This window comes from Melospiza georgiana, chromosome 5 (assembly GCF_028018845.1).
Source record: "Melospiza georgiana isolate bMelGeo1 chromosome 5, bMelGeo1.pri, whole genome shotgun sequence".
NCBI classification, from domain to species: Eukaryota; Metazoa; Chordata; class Aves; order Passeriformes; family Passerellidae; genus Melospiza; species Melospiza georgiana.
The window spans coordinates 17,406,194-17,424,169 of NC_080434.1; the positions used below are offsets into that span (position 1 = coordinate 17,406,194).

General features: G+C 40.7%; 2 protein-coding genes across 4 annotated transcripts in view; one reads left to right on the forward strand and one right to left on the reverse strand.

Moving 5' to 3' along the window:
• Nucleotides 1–213: 213 nt before the first annotated feature.
• On the reverse strand, nucleotides 214–16,953 carry INTS12 (integrator complex subunit 12). Of its 2 annotated transcripts, XM_058024432.1 has the most exons (8): nucleotides 16,944–16,953; nucleotides 15,539–15,692; nucleotides 10,857–11,020; nucleotides 8,875–9,021; nucleotides 8,174–8,361; nucleotides 4,246–4,405; nucleotides 2,833–2,985; nucleotides 214–1,152 (listed from the first exon to the last, which is right to left on the reverse strand). In XM_058024432.1, exons 3-8 carry the CDS (start codon nucleotides 11,010–11,012, stop codon nucleotides 574–576), a joined length of 1,383 nt encoding a protein of 460 aa, XP_057880415.1. In that variant the 5' UTR covers nucleotides 11,013–11,020; nucleotides 15,539–15,692; nucleotides 16,944–16,953; the 3' UTR covers nucleotides 214–573. The 2 variants fall into 2 exon arrangements, with proteins under 2 accessions (XP_057880415.1, XP_057880414.1); XM_058024431.1 differs by lacking the exon at nucleotides 16,944–16,953 and having other exon boundaries at nucleotides 15,539–16,409.
• A 179-nt stretch (nucleotides 16,954–17,132) lies between these two features.
• The window catches only part of GSTCD (glutathione S-transferase C-terminal domain containing), a 48,138-nt gene continuing 47,294 nt past the window's right edge, over nucleotides 17,133–17,976 (forward strand). For both annotated transcript variants that reach the window (XR_009114504.1, XM_058025136.1), the window contains exon 1: nucleotides 17,133–17,150. The gene's annotated coding sequence lies outside the window, so the exon portion shown is untranslated. The remainder of the gene's footprint in view (nucleotides 17,151–17,976) is intronic.

Here is a 17,976-nt window from a genome sequence, read left to right on the forward strand (position 1 = left end):
TATAAAACCAAAACAGGTCAATTTAGCAAACTGCCAAACCAAAAATCTCAATCTAAATATACTGTTGTCAAACAGTTAAATTTTGAAATTAAAGTTTTTTTTCCTCTAACAAGCTTTATAATTTGAGGCAATAAGTTCTGCACAATATTGAACATCTGAAGCATTTTAAGTATTGGAATATGGGGTGAAAGAAGAGTGGCAATGACTTCCCAGATTAATAATAATTTTATTATTAGCATTTAAGAATGATGGTTTCAGCAAGTTCAGTTTATTAAGTATCTACACAAATGTGGGAGTTCTAATATTAAAAAATACCCAACACCTTCAGTTTCAAGTTTCAGTGCTTTGAGCTACAAAACCAGGAGCATGTAATAACGAATTCCTCTAACATATCCAATTCACAGATTTGGAAAGGCAGAAGGAATACCAGAATTATAAAGGTTTGACCTTCTGTATTACATAAGGTTTGGGCTTCCCTGATTTAACCTCTTTCAGTCCAGTACCCGCGGGATTTCCTTTAAGAACAACACCAAGGGGCTGTCTCATGGAACACAACATCAGCGAGCAGCCAGACTACTTCTTGAGCTTCTTTTGAGCAGCCTTCTTTTTAACCATTTGTAGCCGCTTCATGGCGTTGAGCTGGGACTCCTGCGAGGTGGGGCCCTTGAGGGGCGCGGGCTGGCTGCCGGTGTCGGCCGCGGCCTTGCCGGCGCTGCTGCCCGCGGAGCCGGAGCCGCCGCTGCCGTTGCCGCCGCCGGCCGCGCCGCCGGTGCCGGGGGCGGCGCCGCTGGGGCTGGGCAGCCCCGCCTTGCTCACGTTGTCGCTGCTCACCGAGCGGCTCAGCGTCGTCTTGCCCAGGGTCAGCGGCGGGGGAGGCTTCAGCTGCACGGGGTTCGCGCTGTTGTTGGCAGAAGCTATTTTGGCCCCCAGCCCCGTCTTGGAAGTCGCCAGCCCTGACAAACCCACGGGTTTCTGGTTATTTGAAGAAGCTGCAGGCTTCCCGCCGGCACTCTGTGCTGTCGATCCCAGCTTGGCAGTGGATGGGTTGGCAGAGGAGGTTTTGGCTGCAAATGCAGCCCATCCTGTAAGGCCACTCGTTGCTGAAGAGGAAACGCTTGTACTGGCAGAGTTCCCCGAAACTGCTGCTGAGGTCTAAAATAAATAAACATTCTTATTATAGCAGCATCTATTTGTGTAACACATCACAGCAGGAATACACTGAGCCTCTGATTCGGTTCTCTTCCCAGGAACACCCAGTGGACAATATTTCATCACTGGTCACAACAGCTGAAAAGTACTAACAAGAACAGGAAAGGATGCCAGGTGCAGCCAACTTTCAATCTTCCAGGCACACAGAACACAGTGTCCCTTCTCCCCTCTCTTCTGTACACTTAGCAGACTACCACACAGCACTGGGATCCCTCCATAAACAATAAAAGCCCAAATTTGTGAACTATATAAAAGGTGGTGGCTTGGCTTCTTTTTAATTTGCTTACTGTTGTTACCAGGTGTCACTTTTCAACAAGCTGACAGAAGCTCAGACAAAAATCAGACACTGAGCAATTAAGTATTGCATTTACTACAGTCTTACTGTCCAAATAACAGTATCTAAACTGTTTCCTTTCTCCAAATTAAAAAAGAAATACTATCCTATAGTCTTTTCCCATTCAGGTACTGCAAAAGACAAACTCTGCAAACATGGGTTCCCTTTGCCTGTGAAGCACTGTGCTATCTGCTCTGACTTCCCACACCTTAAATCCTACAATCCTCAGGCTTCAGGTGAGGATGATATGTTGTTAAATGTTAAATCAGAGTTAGACCAAATGGCAGAGTCAAAACAAAAAACTAAACCTCTCTATTCAAGTAACACTTCTTTTATGGTATACCCAGACAACTTCTAAACAGTAAAGTTGATGGAAGAAATCAGGTCCCAGGTCTTATAACCTGTTTAGGCACATAAATAACTCTGCTGACATGAAAAAAGTCATTCACAAGCATGAGTACTAGAGCAATACCCATCCTAGTATTCATGATGGCTTGCATCCAGGCAGAGCTTTGAGCACATTAATAATTGCTTTGATTTTCAGATAAAACTGTGTTTTCCTAAGAAAGGGTCATGCTTTATGAGACTACTCTGTTATTTATTACACTGCTTCTGGTTTACCACCTTTGACCATTTTGACTTTTTGACAATATTTTAACCAGGAAAACCAGAAACATGAAGCAACAAAGAATCAAAGAACAGAATCACAGAATGGTTTGGGCAGGAAAGCCCATATTTAAGAAGCTCCCAAATTAAATCTCACAGAGTCAGCAACACTTTCACTACAATGGAATCACAGAACCATCTAGGCTAGAAAAGACCTTCAAGATCATCAAATTCAAGTGTAAACCCAGCACTGTCAGTGCCACTATTGCCATGAGAAAAAGCCTTCCAAGTGTCAAAATACACATAAGTTACTTGGCTACAGAGAGCAAATGACACATTTTATATGATCCACAAATGACAGAATGGTTCAGGTTGTGGAAAGGATTTTGAAATCATCTAGTTCCAATCTCCCTGCCATAGGCAGGGATGCCTTCTCCCAGACCAGGTTGCTCAGAGCCCCACCCAGCCTGATCTGGAACACCTCCAGGGATGGGGCATCCACACATGAAGTGAGGTTTTTTTCCCCCCATTCTTTCAATGTTCATGCAAACCCACTATGCTCTGGTACTGATGACTATTTTCAATTATGGATCTTACGTGAAAGATTGGTCTAATTGGGAAAAAACTTTATTAATCTGTGCAGTGCAACAAACTCTTCCTCTGGTAAATTTAAACTACATTACCTTGACTTCTGTTCTCTTGAATGCCAGAAAAGCTGGTGGGGTCTCAGGTTTTAACTTGATTTCTGGTTTCTTGACCAATGGATCCTTCAAAGCTGGTGCAACTGAAACCACTGCAGGAGCTGGTTTTTGAGGTGGTTTTTGTGTCTTCTGAGCCTGTGTAAGTGGTAGGATAAAAATACCCTGAATAAGTTATGGGCCACATAACATGGACTGTTTTGACTGTTAACAAAAAGCATGAGCATTTGAAGACTGCAATCTAGCCTTTACAATCTCAGGTTTAATGGTCCCTGAGAACTGAGGCAACAGGGGATGTGGAGATGTGCTGGATATGGTACTGAGGCCAGTCAAAAAGCATCCTGAACAGAGCTTGCTATTTCAGTGTGGAAAGAGTGGCAGTGTTGACACTTGGAGAGCAGGAAAGCACTGGGCCTTTACAGGAACAAGGCACAGACAGGTGAGCAGTACTGGGATGCAGGCTGCAAGAGCCTGCTAAGAAGTGGCAGGCAAAATGGCAGAATTCATGCCAAAACAAAAAAAGGAAAGGTCATACTGAAGGCAACTGCTCAATGGCTAAACTGGCTACCCTGTGCAGGAACTGACCTCAAGCAAACACATCTCTGAGTTCAAAGGCCTGGAGATCATCACAATAATCATATATTTCAGTCAGTGCTGGTACATCCTAGGCCAGGATCTTACTTTGCCCTCTTTCCTTGTTTCTAAGTGGAGCCATTTCAACAGATAACACTTGCTCAATTATCAAAGAACAGTTTCAAAACACATTTTCTGCTGTATTTTTCTGTATTCTGGGTGTGATTTTAAAACATCAGAACTAAAGTCACTAGTGTTCCATGCACCCAAAGCTCTTATGTTTCTTTCTCATAAGGAGATGAGGGGGAATCTGGTAGGATACTGTTCAGTCATGCAGATAAATCAAAATAAAGGCTTTTTAAAAAATTTTTTTTAAACTGGAATGTGCTACCCTCAGCTTATTTTTGACCCTGAGAACATTCAATATGTCAGACTGGAATTGGCAGTCTTGTCCTACAGGAAAAGAACCATTCATATCCAAAGCTCAGAAGAAAACAAACTGTAGAGCTATTACTACAAGCTGAGTATCACCTGAAATAAAAAAAAAAGAGGTTTTAACTTCTGCTTGCCAAGCAGGAAACAATCCTATTTCACTTTTCGTCAGCCACCTGATTTTTAAAAAGCTTTGTTTAAGAAGTGCATTACAGAATACTCTTTGAGATGCTACATTAAAAACCACAGCTGCAGCAAGGGAAGCTCTGCTGACAAAAATGGTTCTCTAACATGCTTCCTAAGACTTGTCTAACCCAGGAAATATTCTCACACAGTAGAAATAGCCTGCTGTATTCAAACAGTGCTCACACGAGACAAAAAAGTGACTCCTACCATTCTCTTCATCTGCCTGGTACAGCGGGCACAGTACCAGACAAGCCGAGGATCATTCACTTCCTTGTCTGTCACCTGAGGTTTATGGCAATCCTGGTGGTACAGATTATGGCACTCCTGACACTCCACTAGCTGATTCACAAAAGTAACTGTCATTTGCCTGCAGAGCAAATAGTTAAGAACAGATTATGGGAGAAAGCACTTAAAGGATTATCCAATTGTTGAAAATTTTGCAAGGCTTAAGATAAAAAATAAAAATATTTTTCCTTTCACATATATTTTCTACCTGTGGCAAATCAAATGTATTCCTTTTCCTCCTGTATCAGTTCTTCCTAACTAACATTTCAGAAATTTGGTATTTTTTAAAGGTAATTTTTTCAAGAGATTTGAAGACTTCCATTCTATTAAACATGTGTATATGACAGTCTTGATTTCTCTGTTTGATTTTTAGAGCAGAGATGTAAGTCTTGCGCGCTTTGGTTCACCTGGGCATCTTGTGGATACATCACAGAACACCAATTACTTCCTCATTATAATAGCATGTGAGGGACAGTCTCCATTTGGGTAATTTTGCTGTCAGCTGCAGAGCAATATAGTTCAAGAACAAATAATTTCTCAATGACAAGCATGTAGGAGTGCTTTCTGCTGCAGAATTTAAAAGCCTCATCACCCAAGCTCTACACTACTTTGAAGATGTTTTATTAGCCATCCCTTTGGTCTCTACTCCATAAACAGACACGTGGAATTTGAGATAATACCAGAATCATGGAGAGATGGAATAGAAAGGATTAATTGTGCAGTCCTGCCTTGAAGCAAACATGCAAGCTGGTGATGAGGGCTTCATTTTGCGTGGGCCTTGCTGAAAGTAATCACGCTGTACAAATGACACATTAGTGATATATACATGGCTGGGAGTCTGCCTGTGAATTACCCAAATACCATTTTCCTAACGATTCCTCCTTTCAGATGACAAATCAAGCTATTTAATTGCTAAGCTGCTTTTGCTCATATCCCCGAGGAGCAGGTACCCAGGTAACCATGGAAACTCTATTTGTAGATACATGGGGAAAGGTAATCCCTTATTTCTTTATATAACAGAAAAACAAAGTCTGAAGGTATTGTCCATATAAGTACTGGAACATTTTCTAAGAAAGATTTCTCTTTTAAACAGGCTACTTAAAAACAGAAAGGGAAACCTTTCTGAAATCCTAGGGTCCATTATTTTACATTCAGGATATTGAAAAGATGTTTTGTTTGGTTTCTATTCCTAAATAAACTGGATCAGAACAAATAGTCTCAAGGAGGGAGACTCACCCTACTTTAAAAATACAAAACCCAACCCCCAACTAATTAAAAACCCATGAACTCTTCATGCTCAGAAACAAGTTACTTTTAAATTATTAGATTACTAAGAAATAAAACTAAAGATTTTTTCCTTCAAAAACCAACCAAACAAACAAGTATTCATAGAAAATTAGGTGGTTGTTTCCAAACCAGTCTTTTAAGAGTATTTTTTTAGGAGGAAAACTTCGCTATCATCTACAAATTTCATGTAGAAATTCCTGTAGTATTTCTTTGTACAACTGAGGAGCCAGTGAGGAGCCTCCATAACTGGTGAGTTGTCCTGTTTTTCCCAGCCTACAAGTACTGGAGAGGATGAAGTTATTTTAATTTTCCTCCCCTCCTTATGCCTAACTCAGTAAAAAAGAACAACTAACTTGATATAAAAGAACAAGAAGAAAAACACCACAGGCATCAACACTAATTACTCCTAATCACTATGAAAATACATTTGACACTTGGAAAATCTTGAAGAAATATTTCATGCCTCTGCTTTAGTTTTTACATCTCTAAAAAGGAATAGTTAATATTCAAAAGCACTTTTTTGGATCTGTGAACCCACAGTTGGGTTCTTGTTAGCTTGCCTTCTTAAGCAATATAAATATACACTCTTTTGCTGTGAACTCCATCTACTCTGCAATTTGACATGTTTTCATTCACAACTGTTTGAATGATTGAGTTATTAAAAGATGTAATTTTAAAAATGTACAGGGATGTTATTATTTTGGCTCAAGATAAAAATTTTAAAAACATACCAGGATGTTATTATTTTGGCTCACCCCAAAAAGGGTGCAATAAATAGAGGAATGCTGTCTGACCAATGTGCTGGACTCAGAACTTTAAAGCACAAGTCCTCTGAAAAACATCCAGTCCAGTGTGAGCTGGAGACAGACAACCACATGACATCTGTTTCAGCAGGTTCCATGTAAAATGAAAACAATCCAGTGTTGGGGTGATTGTTGCCACTCTCTCTCTAATGAGTTGTTCCTTCCCCAGCAGTGCTTCTCCCTCTGTCTGGCATCAGAAATATTTTAGTTAGCCAGGGTAGATACATCTTTTACAGGAACACTCAAGTTGGTGACCATGAAGGGGTAGAAGCAAAGCTTCAGCAGCCAGGTTAAATAAACATGGACTGTGGAACAGCTAATGGAGCCATGTCTCTGGCCTGCGCCTTTCAAAGTCTTGGCTACACTGGGCACAGGAGCTGCATTTCCTTTCTTCTGTTTCTTTACTTTGCAGGCATTTCTCATTATGCCTGCAAGTGTTTTTCTTTGCCGGGGAAGACACAGAATTAATCATTCACAGCAGTCAAGACTGTATAAATGAAACTTCATTATCCCCTCCTGCCAAACAAGGTAATACCTTACTATTTTTAGTAGCATTTTAACATACCACTGAAGGGGGCTTTGCCCCTTTTAGGAGACAGCCAAAATGAAATTTGCAGGAAAAAAGGTAAAGTTCAGATATTTAAAAAAGGTAAAGTTCAGATACTTCTTCCTTTTTCAATGTCTCTAACAAGAAACTAAATATTTGAGCTAACACATGGGAGTAACATGAAATCCCATTGGACCCCAAATGGTCACCAGTGTAATCATCTGTAACTACAGACATTTATCCTCTGTGCACTGACAGCACCTCCCTATCTTCACAACAGGAATAACCATGGAAATGATGAAAGAATAATATTATTGCACACGCTTCCCAACCGACTCAAGCTGAGCTAAAACACATACTGCTGCCAAAAGGCCTGTGCCTCTTCTCTGTCCTTGCTCTACACACACTTGCCAGCATAAGCATTTACTCTTACTGAGCTACTGAAACCCAAACCTACAGAAAAACCCACGTGGAGAGCTGATCCAGGGGCTGATTCAGCTGATCACAAACTATACTGGCAATATACCCCCCTAAACAGTCCAGGGAGGGAGGTAAAATTGAGAGAGCCCAACTGTTCCTTTTGGCAGCATTGGGGCCTAACAAGGATATAAATGATCTGTCAAACAAAATCCTGGTGTGAGTGATTTGATCCTGGGATAGTTATTCAAAAGTATTTTGCATATCTGTTAACAATAAATGAACTGCTAGTACCATGTTAATAAGTCCAGAATTAGAGCCCTTACTGGAACCTAAAAACAACCTGTCTTCACTGCTGATATATTTGCTGATAAAACATGGCTATGTGTAAACTAATGTCAAATGATTAAGAAAAGAAGAGCAACACATACAGATCTCATATTAATACCACCTAAAAGTACTCTCAGATGAGAACTGATTTTTAAAAAAACACTTATCCCTAGCCATTAATATTTTGTTTTGCGATAATTGAAAAATGTATTTGTCATGATAGGTTTTGCATCTTATCTAGTTTTATTTTCACTTGTCCTTTCCTGCAGAAGAAAAGCTGGTTCACTCTCTAAAAGTTCCATTTTCAAGAAACCATTCTTATTCATGACAGAGCCTTAAATGCATTATCAATTATGGATATTAAGCAATTAAGTTGCTTCCAGAATAAAAACTTTGAGAAGCATTAACTTGATTAAAAAAAAAAAAGGTAACTACACCTAGCTAGAAAGAAGCAATGTTGACTTACCTGCAAACAACACAGGCTAATCCCATTTCCATGGCAAAATCATCAGCACTGGTTTCCTCAAAGCTGGATAAATCAGGCATAGATAAATCCTTGCTTGTCTGAACTGTAATAGGAGAGGAACGAGCCTCCTGCTTCTCCACCCGGGGCTTCTTTGGTGCATCAGCTCCTTCAGCAGGATCCCCTTTCGTCTGTTAAACACACACACACAGAATGTGAAAATGCAACAAGCTAGCAGATTATTAAAATGAGTTAAAATGGAACAATTCTATTAGCAGTATAAGAAGGTGTACTTTATGCAGCATACACACAATGTATTTTCTTTAATTACACATTTTCTTCAAAATATTTATGAACTAGAAGCTCAAGTTCCCTTTTTGTACTTCACCTCAAAATCCTTGAAAAAGCTTTGGGAATATCACATTTCAACTTGCTACAGTTTAGTAATCTTTTATGAGATAATCTCCTAGGATTTAAAACACAGAATGGTTTGGAAGGCATCTTTTAAGTCCAACCTCCCCACAACGAGCAGGAAAAATAATCACAGAATAATTACAAGAAGACATTTATTAGATTGCCTAAATGGCAACATGACTGGCTAATGTAACTCACAGGCTAGATGAGCTGAAGAGGAGTTGAAAAGGGGAGCTTTTGTCTAAAACACCTTTGAGTTCATTATTCATTAGAGAACAAAGATAACTTACTTTATCTGCAGATCTCTTTTCTGTTTCTTTTTTCACCTTTTCTGATGCAGTGGGCTTGCCATTGTTGTTGCCAGAAGGCAAACTGGATGAAGCTTTAGGTTCTTGCTTAATGGGTTTGGTGACAGATACTTTTGGTTGCTCTACTTCCTGGAAACAGAAACAAAACTTGAAGCCAAATTCTGCTGTTCAGTTCCTACCTAATTTGCAATTAGTGAGATAACAGGACAGGCAAACAATATGCCATACAACACTGATCTACATATACACTTTCTATATAAAAAACCCATTTCTTAAAATATTTTCATATTACATCAAAAATTGCAGAGAATTAATAAAATCTTCCCTGACCACTCACCTTTCTGAGGAAAAGGTGCTCCTTTTCCAAAGACAGATCCTCTTTGGAACATTACTTAAAAAGGAGACATTTCTGCTTTTAAAATTCAAAGAGGTAATGAACATGAATTTTCAGATAGTTCTAGGGACAAAATTCAATATAAGCTAAAAACACAAGCTAACAGCTGATATAATCAGACATCAATAATTCATTCCTTCATTGAGAGAAATATTGATCTCGTCTTAATCTCAGTCCATATTTGTCTATCAGATTAATACATTTAGATATCAACAGAAATCAATTGTTCTCATTAAAGACACATTAATGTCAGCAAATGGATAATAATCAGGAGAGCCTGTAAATGAGTGACAGTCACACTGATGGGCATGAACAAGGTACCCCTCCCAGCTGGTAAGATGGGAACAATTCTCTGCTGTATACTGGAACAGGTCCTCAGCCCTGAGTTCAGCCCCCCAAAGTTCCTTGACTTGACTGTGGTAATCCTGTGCTCCCTACTCTCTTCTTGGATTTCATGGTCAACCACAAATTCACCCTGCAGCCTGAAAATGCAAGGAAAAGAATGCTTGTACTTTTTTTCATTTCTGACCTTTGCAGTCCTGCTGATATTGGATATATACTGACAAGAGAACGAAAGACTTCTTCCTCTGGCCTGAGCTTCAGTTTCACCTGAGGGCAGGTGACTTCCAGCCAAGTTGTTATTAGAATTGGCTTCCCAAACCTCTCTGCACTGTTATTCTGCTCCCTGCTTCCTCCTCAAACCACATGTTTCTTTTTTGAGCTCTGAGATGAAGGGCACCTGAGAGTTTTGAGACCTGTGTTAGGTTTCAGGGAGTTAATAGAAAGGAGTTAGACCACACAGTAAAGCGTGATGTATGCTGAGCAGTACTAGTGCCTTTCAGGTATTTGGAGACACGTAGAAATGAAATATTGCAAATGTATCAGCATACAGCCCATCACTAGAACACAGCAGGCTGACATGCAGGCATCCTAGGGGAGAACAAGACCTCATTATCCATATGGCAATACACAGCAGCACGAGGATGTCCCCGCTTGGCTATTTCCATACGCTCATCTCACAGTCAAATATTCTCTCTAGCAGGTGTTCAGTGATTTTCAGTAGATGAAAAGTAATGTTTGTCCATTGGACAGCAATGGTTTCAGCCTGCAAATAATTTCTGCTTTGAACCATTTGGTGGTTTTCTCCTATGACTTCATCAACAGAATTTCAAGGAAAGAGATACAGCTTTATCGGTAAATAGCGTATTTTGTTTCTTATTTCTCTGTGGCAAATGTAATCTATATCTTTAAGAACTTTTAGCTCTGAAATGTAACGGCAGAAATATGTAAATTTGAGTGCACCTGACACAGCATGTCTGATATAATGCTGAATATCTCTTTTAAGTCTTGGTGGATCAACAAGGTAAAGAGATTTTTTTCCCATTAACTTCCATTAATTGAAAGGATTATGTTGTATGGAAAAGGGGAATGATGAATATGAACACTCCACGATTACTTTTTCCTCAACTTCTGATTCTCTTTTAACTTCCCAGCTGTAGGAGAGGGACCAAGCCCCGCAGGAGCTTTATTAAGGCTCACAGAAAGGAGCCATGCTGCCCAACGCCAGTACCTTCTGAGAGGGACGATAGCTGGAGTCAGTTCCTCTGGCCAACGACTCGTCGAGGAGTGCTTTCAGCTTCTCAGCAGAGTCCTTACTCTTGGAGTGCAAAAAGCCCAGGGCCTTCAGAAAAATGGGATCCAGCTCCAAGTTCACTGTAGCAGCCATAGTTGCGTCTTCAATGTGAGTTAAAAGGAAAACGAAAAACAATGACAATTTTATTCACATGGAGCATAATTCAAACAGCATATGGCAAATGGAAGATTTCATTTCTTTTTAAAATGTAATTATATTAAACCACAGCAAGGATTATATGTGAATTAATTATCATTAAAGATGGCTGTGAACTTAAGTGCTGTAGAACTTAGAATATGACCGGACATCTGAAATGTCAATTCATTCTCTGGCATATATGATATTCAGAAATGAAACTCATCATACTTACATAAATGAAAAAAAAAATTATCATATAATGATATTTATAATATCATATTATCGATATTTCATATATAAAAATATTGAAAAGTATTAAAAATAAATATTACCTTCAAAAAAGCAATCACCATCCTTCTCCTTAACACTTTTTGCACATACAGTGATTTCTAACTCGCTGATCACTTAAGAGCAACTAGGAAAAATCTTACTTGTAGAAAAATTAACTTTTGAAACTTCTGAAAAGAACAGCTCATTGTACCATTTAAGATATAAACAGCTAGTGTATTATTTTATATATACATAAAATAGCTGAAAAATACATTCTTAAATTTAGCTGAAACAGTGAAAAGATTTGTAATTCAGATTGTGACCTATTCACATACTCATGTGACAGTCTAAGTGTAATGTCATAAAATGACTATCCAGAGCTGTGAGATGCCACAGTGTCCATGGAAATAGAATAAACTGAGGAAAATGTTAAAATGACTTTAAAAAACTCTTTGCCTCATAGCAATATATTCCTGCACTCTGGAGCACTGTATTAATTTCTTTAAAAAACTCTAAGGAATTTACATCAGAAATTGTTCCTACAAAGATCGATAGCTAACTTAAATCAGTAAATAACAATAATTTAAGAAATAACATGGGAAGTTTCCTGATCTTTTCTAAAAATGTATGAGAAGTGTTATTGTCCCTTTAGGTCTCATTTAAAACACATCAAGATGTTTGTGGGTTTGGGTTTTTACCTACAATAATCTAGAAGACATTCTTGAAAAACCTTTCATGAGTTCTTTCATCAAAAGCACTGTCTGGACAGCTTTTTCAGCTGAAGCTTCTAAGGTTCTGTCTGATTAATTCCTTTTGATATTCATGGCAGTGAACTGTTACCTCTCTGGCCAAAACACCAGCACTGGCAGGCTGCTCCCTCCACACCTGCCTACAAGTCCCCAGGAACCTTTATCTCATGCTGAGCTTTCACGAGACACCAGAGAATCGCTTGACTGAGATCATCAAGGAGTTCAACATACAGAACTTCATAGGCATTTTATCAATGGACCCAGCAGAGAGTTAAGAAACCTCTTCAAGAGCTTCCTCTCTCCTCCTTAATCTTTGCTACTTGACAAATCATTTTCTGGTGGCCACAGAACTTCTGCCAGGCAGTGCTACCCACCAGCTACTCGGCTGTGCCACTGATCAAGCACAGACTGCAGCGCGAGCCCTGTCCCGGCAATTCGGTCTCTGTCTGATGATGACAAAAAGTGAATTCACAGAGCACAGGGAGCACATACCCTCTTTTCTTTATTCATCTACCTCTGATAAACGTTCAGGCTGCTCTTGAGATCTGTGGGTAGATTATGTCCCACACTTCTTTGTTCTGTGAACATGCCTTCCAAGTGTCAGCACCACACACTTAAATCGGGACTCTGCCTAACCCTCTGTTGAATGAAAACCTCAGAATCGAAACACTAATTTCAGAAATTCTGTAGAACTCCCTGTTAAAAAAATCCTTCAAGTTCTTCTCTGAGCAAAAGAAGAATTCTAGTAGGAATATATACTTGTGTACATGAGAAACAGGCAGCCATTCACAGCCATTCTCTAATATTTTGAGAATAAATGTAAACATAATTCAATTTTCATCTCTCTGAAGGTAACACTTCCCAGATTTGTTTCTAGCTCTATATGTCTTTTTTAAAGACATATATTGAAAGGAACTGTTAAACCCCAAATTTCAAAAGGGTTCTCCATACTTATTCCTTTATTTGCTATGTAATTACAGCAGTTCTTTCTCTGTTCTTGAGGACAATTATAATGTCCCAGGCTACTACACTTACGACCAAGATATCACAAGAAATTTCTCATGAGAAGAGAGGAAAGTAGGCTTAGTAAACAGTTAAAGTATGCTCAGTTTAGGAATGTATTTCCAAATTTAAAAAACCTATTACTGAGTTAGAGAAGGGAAGTATATTCAATGGAAAAATTAACACATCACTAACTGTCTTAAAAACAGCATCATCTGAAAAAAGCAAATTGCTAATTATGCTCTCCTTATGGGACCATAATAACACTGTTGTCAAACAGGTTACTAACAATGTCTGTCCTGGTCCAAAAGGCAAATTATTGCTTTTGGTAGTGGCCCTTTCCAGATGTTCACAGCTCAAACTGTTTTCAAGTATCAAACAGTGGACTGACACTTATAAACCTAAGATCCAATTTCAGTCATTCATGTTTTCATGCACAAACTGCTCCTCTGCCAGTCACATCAGCATACAGCAATGTGACAGCCTTGAGACAAGGACAGCAGAGTGTTTCACTGATGATGCCACAGGCTATTCTGTAAGACAGACCTCCTTGAAGTGGAACCTTCGTATAGGAAATAAAAATTAAAATGCTATTTAGAAAAGAGTGAGTATGACACTGTCTTTTCTGCATTAGATTGATAATGAGCTGTGAGATCAGAGGGCTGTGTTAAAACCCTTGAACCCTGAGCAGAACAGGTTTTGCACCAAGCAAGCACATCCTTCAGCCTAACCCTAAAAGCACCTTTCTCACCGTAGGTTTCTGTCACCTCCCAAGGTGGGCTATTCTAAGTGATTTAAATCTAGGGGGAAACATAGATGTCATTCAGTGAGTTGTTATTCTTAAAACACCCAAGAAGTTTAGGATTCTTTCATTTTTCAAGTATACTATTGTCTTCTGCCAAAAACAATCAATCTTAACTGTGCACTCTACAGAATACATGGTCTTCCAATTTAAAACTTACTAGATTTATAGGGTGTAGGAGCCTTCTTTTTTTCATTCATTTGCCATCTACTGTTTTGCATACCTGCCCACGTGTTATCTTATTCACCATAACTTGCAGCCAAATGGATCTACTTCCATTATATTTTCAGATATGGTCATATTTTCAACCATTTGTTTCTGAGCTCCTATTCCTATTATTTTCTGAGGCAGGTGTACTATTAAAGATGTTTTTCCAAGAAAGTACACCTCTTCTATTTACATTGCAATGCTATTGCGGACTTCTGCTATTATGTCATCCTTTTATAGACTCACCAATATTTTTATTTTTCACTGTCACTTATGATTAAAAGGCCTTTCACTCACATATCCTTTTCAGCTACCTTCAAAATCTGTAGCAGTTACTTTAAAACACAGTCACATGAATCAACAGCTTATAATTCCTTCCAACACACTCACTGCACTGCTTTTCATTTACTACCATATAATAAATTCACTTTTTCCTGTCACTTTGGATCCTTTTGTTCCTCAGAATTTACCTCCTTCCTGACTACATCTATTAACAAGTGACAGTGGCAGATTTTGCTTATTTACCAATAATGCCTCTTACAGGTCACTTTCAGACCTGATGAGTCTTAACAAAGTAGATCAAGGAAAATCTTAAAAGAAGAAAAAAAATGAACTTCTCTTTTCAGTTTTTGCTACTTAAGTATCTTAATCAGCACTTGATTTATGACAGGATAATTTCTCAGTAACTTTCCACAAGGGACATTTCAAAACTCACGCACTTCAGTAGTCTGGATAACTGTATTAATGAGAACAATTGTATTAATCAGTTCTAATTTCCTTGTCATCATCTTCAAAGAATCTTTTAAGACACGTATAAGATCTCCTGCTACGGAGTTACTAGTACTGGCATCCTTAATTTTACATTCTATTCTACAACATATTTTATAGTGTTCTTTTAAATTAGTATTCCAATCAATATCACTGTAACCAGCTTATCCAATATTTTAAAAATTACACTAATGCCCTATATTTGCTGTTTTCTCCACAAAACCAGCAAATTATTTCAGGATTACAGAATCATGCCTTGTGGAAGGAACCCACAAGGTCACCCTCTGCAACCTCCTGTTCAATGCAAAGTCAACACCGAATTCAGACCAGCTTGCTCAGGACTTTTCTACCTGGATCCTGCAAATCTCCAAAGACAGGAATGCACAAATATTTCTGGGCAACCTGTCCCATTGCCTCACCATCCTCATTTCCTTGCTTTGAACTGGAGGTTTTAAGTTGTGCTGTCTCTCCTTCTCCCATTGTGCATGGGAGTACAAAGACTGGTTCTATCTTTCCAACAATATCTTCAGGAAAATTAAAGCTCCCACTATATCCCCCTAAGCCATCAGCAGATGGTATCCAACACTCCCTCCACCTCCAGATCTAGCTATTAATCACAGAGGACATGCAAATTGATCAGGCATTATTTATGCTTGGTAGATCTGGCTATGCCCAGTTTTTACCTTCTTATGCCACAAATGGCTTCCTCCACAATACCTCCTCAGCAGGAAGGAATGAGGCTGATCGGTCTGTAGTTCTCTTGCTTGTCCTTCTTGCCTCTTATGAAGATAAGATTTGCCTTTCTCCAGTCTTTGGGATCTCCCTCAGTTTCATGGCCTTTAATAGATGATAGAAAGCAGCTTTGTGAAGACACTGTCAGTTGCTGGCACCCTTGAACGCAGTCTACCCTCGCCCATGGACTTATCAGGGAAACAATCCTGCTTCAATCCTCTTCCACAACTTGTAGTTCCTCCTCTCCTTAAGCTCTGCCTTGTGGTAAAAGGCCTTGGGATACCTTAGGTCAAGTTTGGGGCAAAGAAGACATCAACTATTTGACCCTTATCTGTTTCTGCTGTCACTAACACACTTGTTCCAGGCAGCAGTGGCAACGTATTTTCCTTGTGAATCCTCTTCCTGATAAATGGCATGATCCTTGTGAGTGCCTTTCAACTCAGGATATTTTGTGATCACTGTACCTGCACCACTGAGATTTGTTAAGCCCTGCTACCACTGAGCTTCAACATCCTGCAGAAAATGGACCTGAAGGTGTTTCAACACATCACTACTCACTGGCTTAAGCCACTGGTTAATTCAGTACACCCCCACTACTGTTTTCACCTTTGCAATACTCAACGTCCACACTGAAACTTATCAAGTGTACAAATTCCTAGATATCATCCTCCTGGTAATTTCTCAGAGAGAGAAGCAAACTTTAGTTAAATTTCTGAAACAGCTACGCCGAAGCCACGACGTGACCCTCCACAACCTACCCGCTGCAAATTTCTCCCTGGGATTTCCTTTTACCAGCGAAGGAAAGGCCTCTCACCTGAGAGCAACACTTCAGAATGCTCAAAAGAATAAAATACCACCCTGCTACAACCATTATCGCCCCACAGAGACGTGTGCCCAGGAGGGGCCGTCCCTTGGCACCGCCGTGTCCCACAGGGACAGCGCGGCCGCCGCTCCCTCCGGGCCCCCGGGCCCCCCAGAGCTCACCCGGCCCGAGGGGAAGAGCGGCCAGGGGTGCCTGAGGGCTCCCCCTTCCTCCCTCCTGCCAAACACACAATTTCTCCCACCCGAACTCACCCTTAATGTCCTCTCCCAGCCCCTTTTTTCTTGTCCCTAACGCCTCCTCCCGCTCCCAAATCCCCTTTGCCTCCTCCCAAGCCCCTCTTCCCCTCCCAACCCCAAAATTCCCTCTTCCTGTGGCCAAACCCCCTCTTCCCTCTCTCAGCTCCCCTCTTGCTTCATCCTCCCAGTCGCTCTCTGCCTCCTCCCAATCGCCCTCTTCCTTCCCCCAAATTTCCTCTTCCCGATCCTCTCTCTTCCTCCTCTCAAGTCTCCTCTTCCCACCCGCTGGTGTCTCACCGGAGACGAGGACGAGGAGGAGGAGGAGGAGGAGGAGGAGGAGGAGGAGGAGGAGGAGGAGGAGGAGGAGGAGGAAGGCGCCCCGGCAGGTCCGCCGGCACCGCAGTCCCCGCGCAGCGCGGGCGGCGGGCGGCAGTTCCGGGCGGTGCGTGCGGGCCGGGGCGGCGCAGGAAGGGGCGGAGCCGGGGCGGAAGCGGCCGGGCCGGGGTAAGGAGAAGGAGCGGGAGAAAGGGCAGGATCTAGGGAAGGTGGTGATGGCAAAGTCCCGGGAATGGTTTGGCAGCGCTGCCTGGGTGCCGAGAGCAGCTGGGAGCAGAGCCTTTAGCGAGCGGGGCTGCGAGGGAGCCCTGGTTCGGTGCTGTCGCTCTCAGCCGAGCTCAGGCGTGTGGTGCTGTCCCCTGGAGTCCCGGCTCCATCCCCCGGGTCCCGTCCGCGTCTGGCTCTCCAGAGCCGTCCCCAGCTTCCACTTCATTCCTAGAACTGCCTGAAGCTCGGGTCCGAAGCTCTTCTGTGCATCCCCCTTCTATGCAGGGGGACGCATCCAGTAAATGAATCGTCTGGGATAGAAATATAACTCTAGGCTCTCAAGTTGTGTGCCTTAAAGCACAAATAATGCTTTGCACTAAGTTAAATATTTGTCGCGTTTTGAAGTGGCGTTGTGTTAAACATTTCTCGAATTCTAACGCGCCTGCTTAACAGAAGTTTTCGTTTTACTGTATAGTAATCAATTAATAGGATCTTTTTCAGGGACTAAAAGGAAGAGGATGTTTATGTAGTTATTTATTTGTCTGTAGTTTTTATGGGCAACGCTTGTTTTTAAAGCAATGTTTTTCTTTATTACCTTGTTAACGGCAGCTGAGTGAAACTTAGTTAACTATTGTTTAGTGCATGTTGAAAGGGAAAAGAAAATGGTAAAAAAACAGCACTGCTAGTGAAAGTTACACTTACATAATATTTATAATTTTTAAGTAGGTGTCATTTATACCAAAGGTAGGCAACATTATTTATGTTTGTCTTTTAAGTTTTGGTGTAA

Bases quoted from the DNA above. Each gene is read 5' to 3' on its own strand.
- INTS12 (XM_058024432.1), bottom strand. From the start codon at position 11,012: ATGGCTGCTACAGTGAACTTGGAGCTGGATCCCATTTTTCTGAAGGCC. The intron at 8,362-8,874 runs GTAAGTTATCTT...TGTGTTTAACAG, and splicing joins AAAAGAGATCTGCAGATAAA to ACGAAAGGGGATCCTGCTGA. The intron at 1,153-2,832 runs GTAATGTAGTTT...TATTTATTTTAG, and splicing joins TCAAGAGAACAGAAGTCAAG to ACCTCAGCAGCAGTTTCGGG.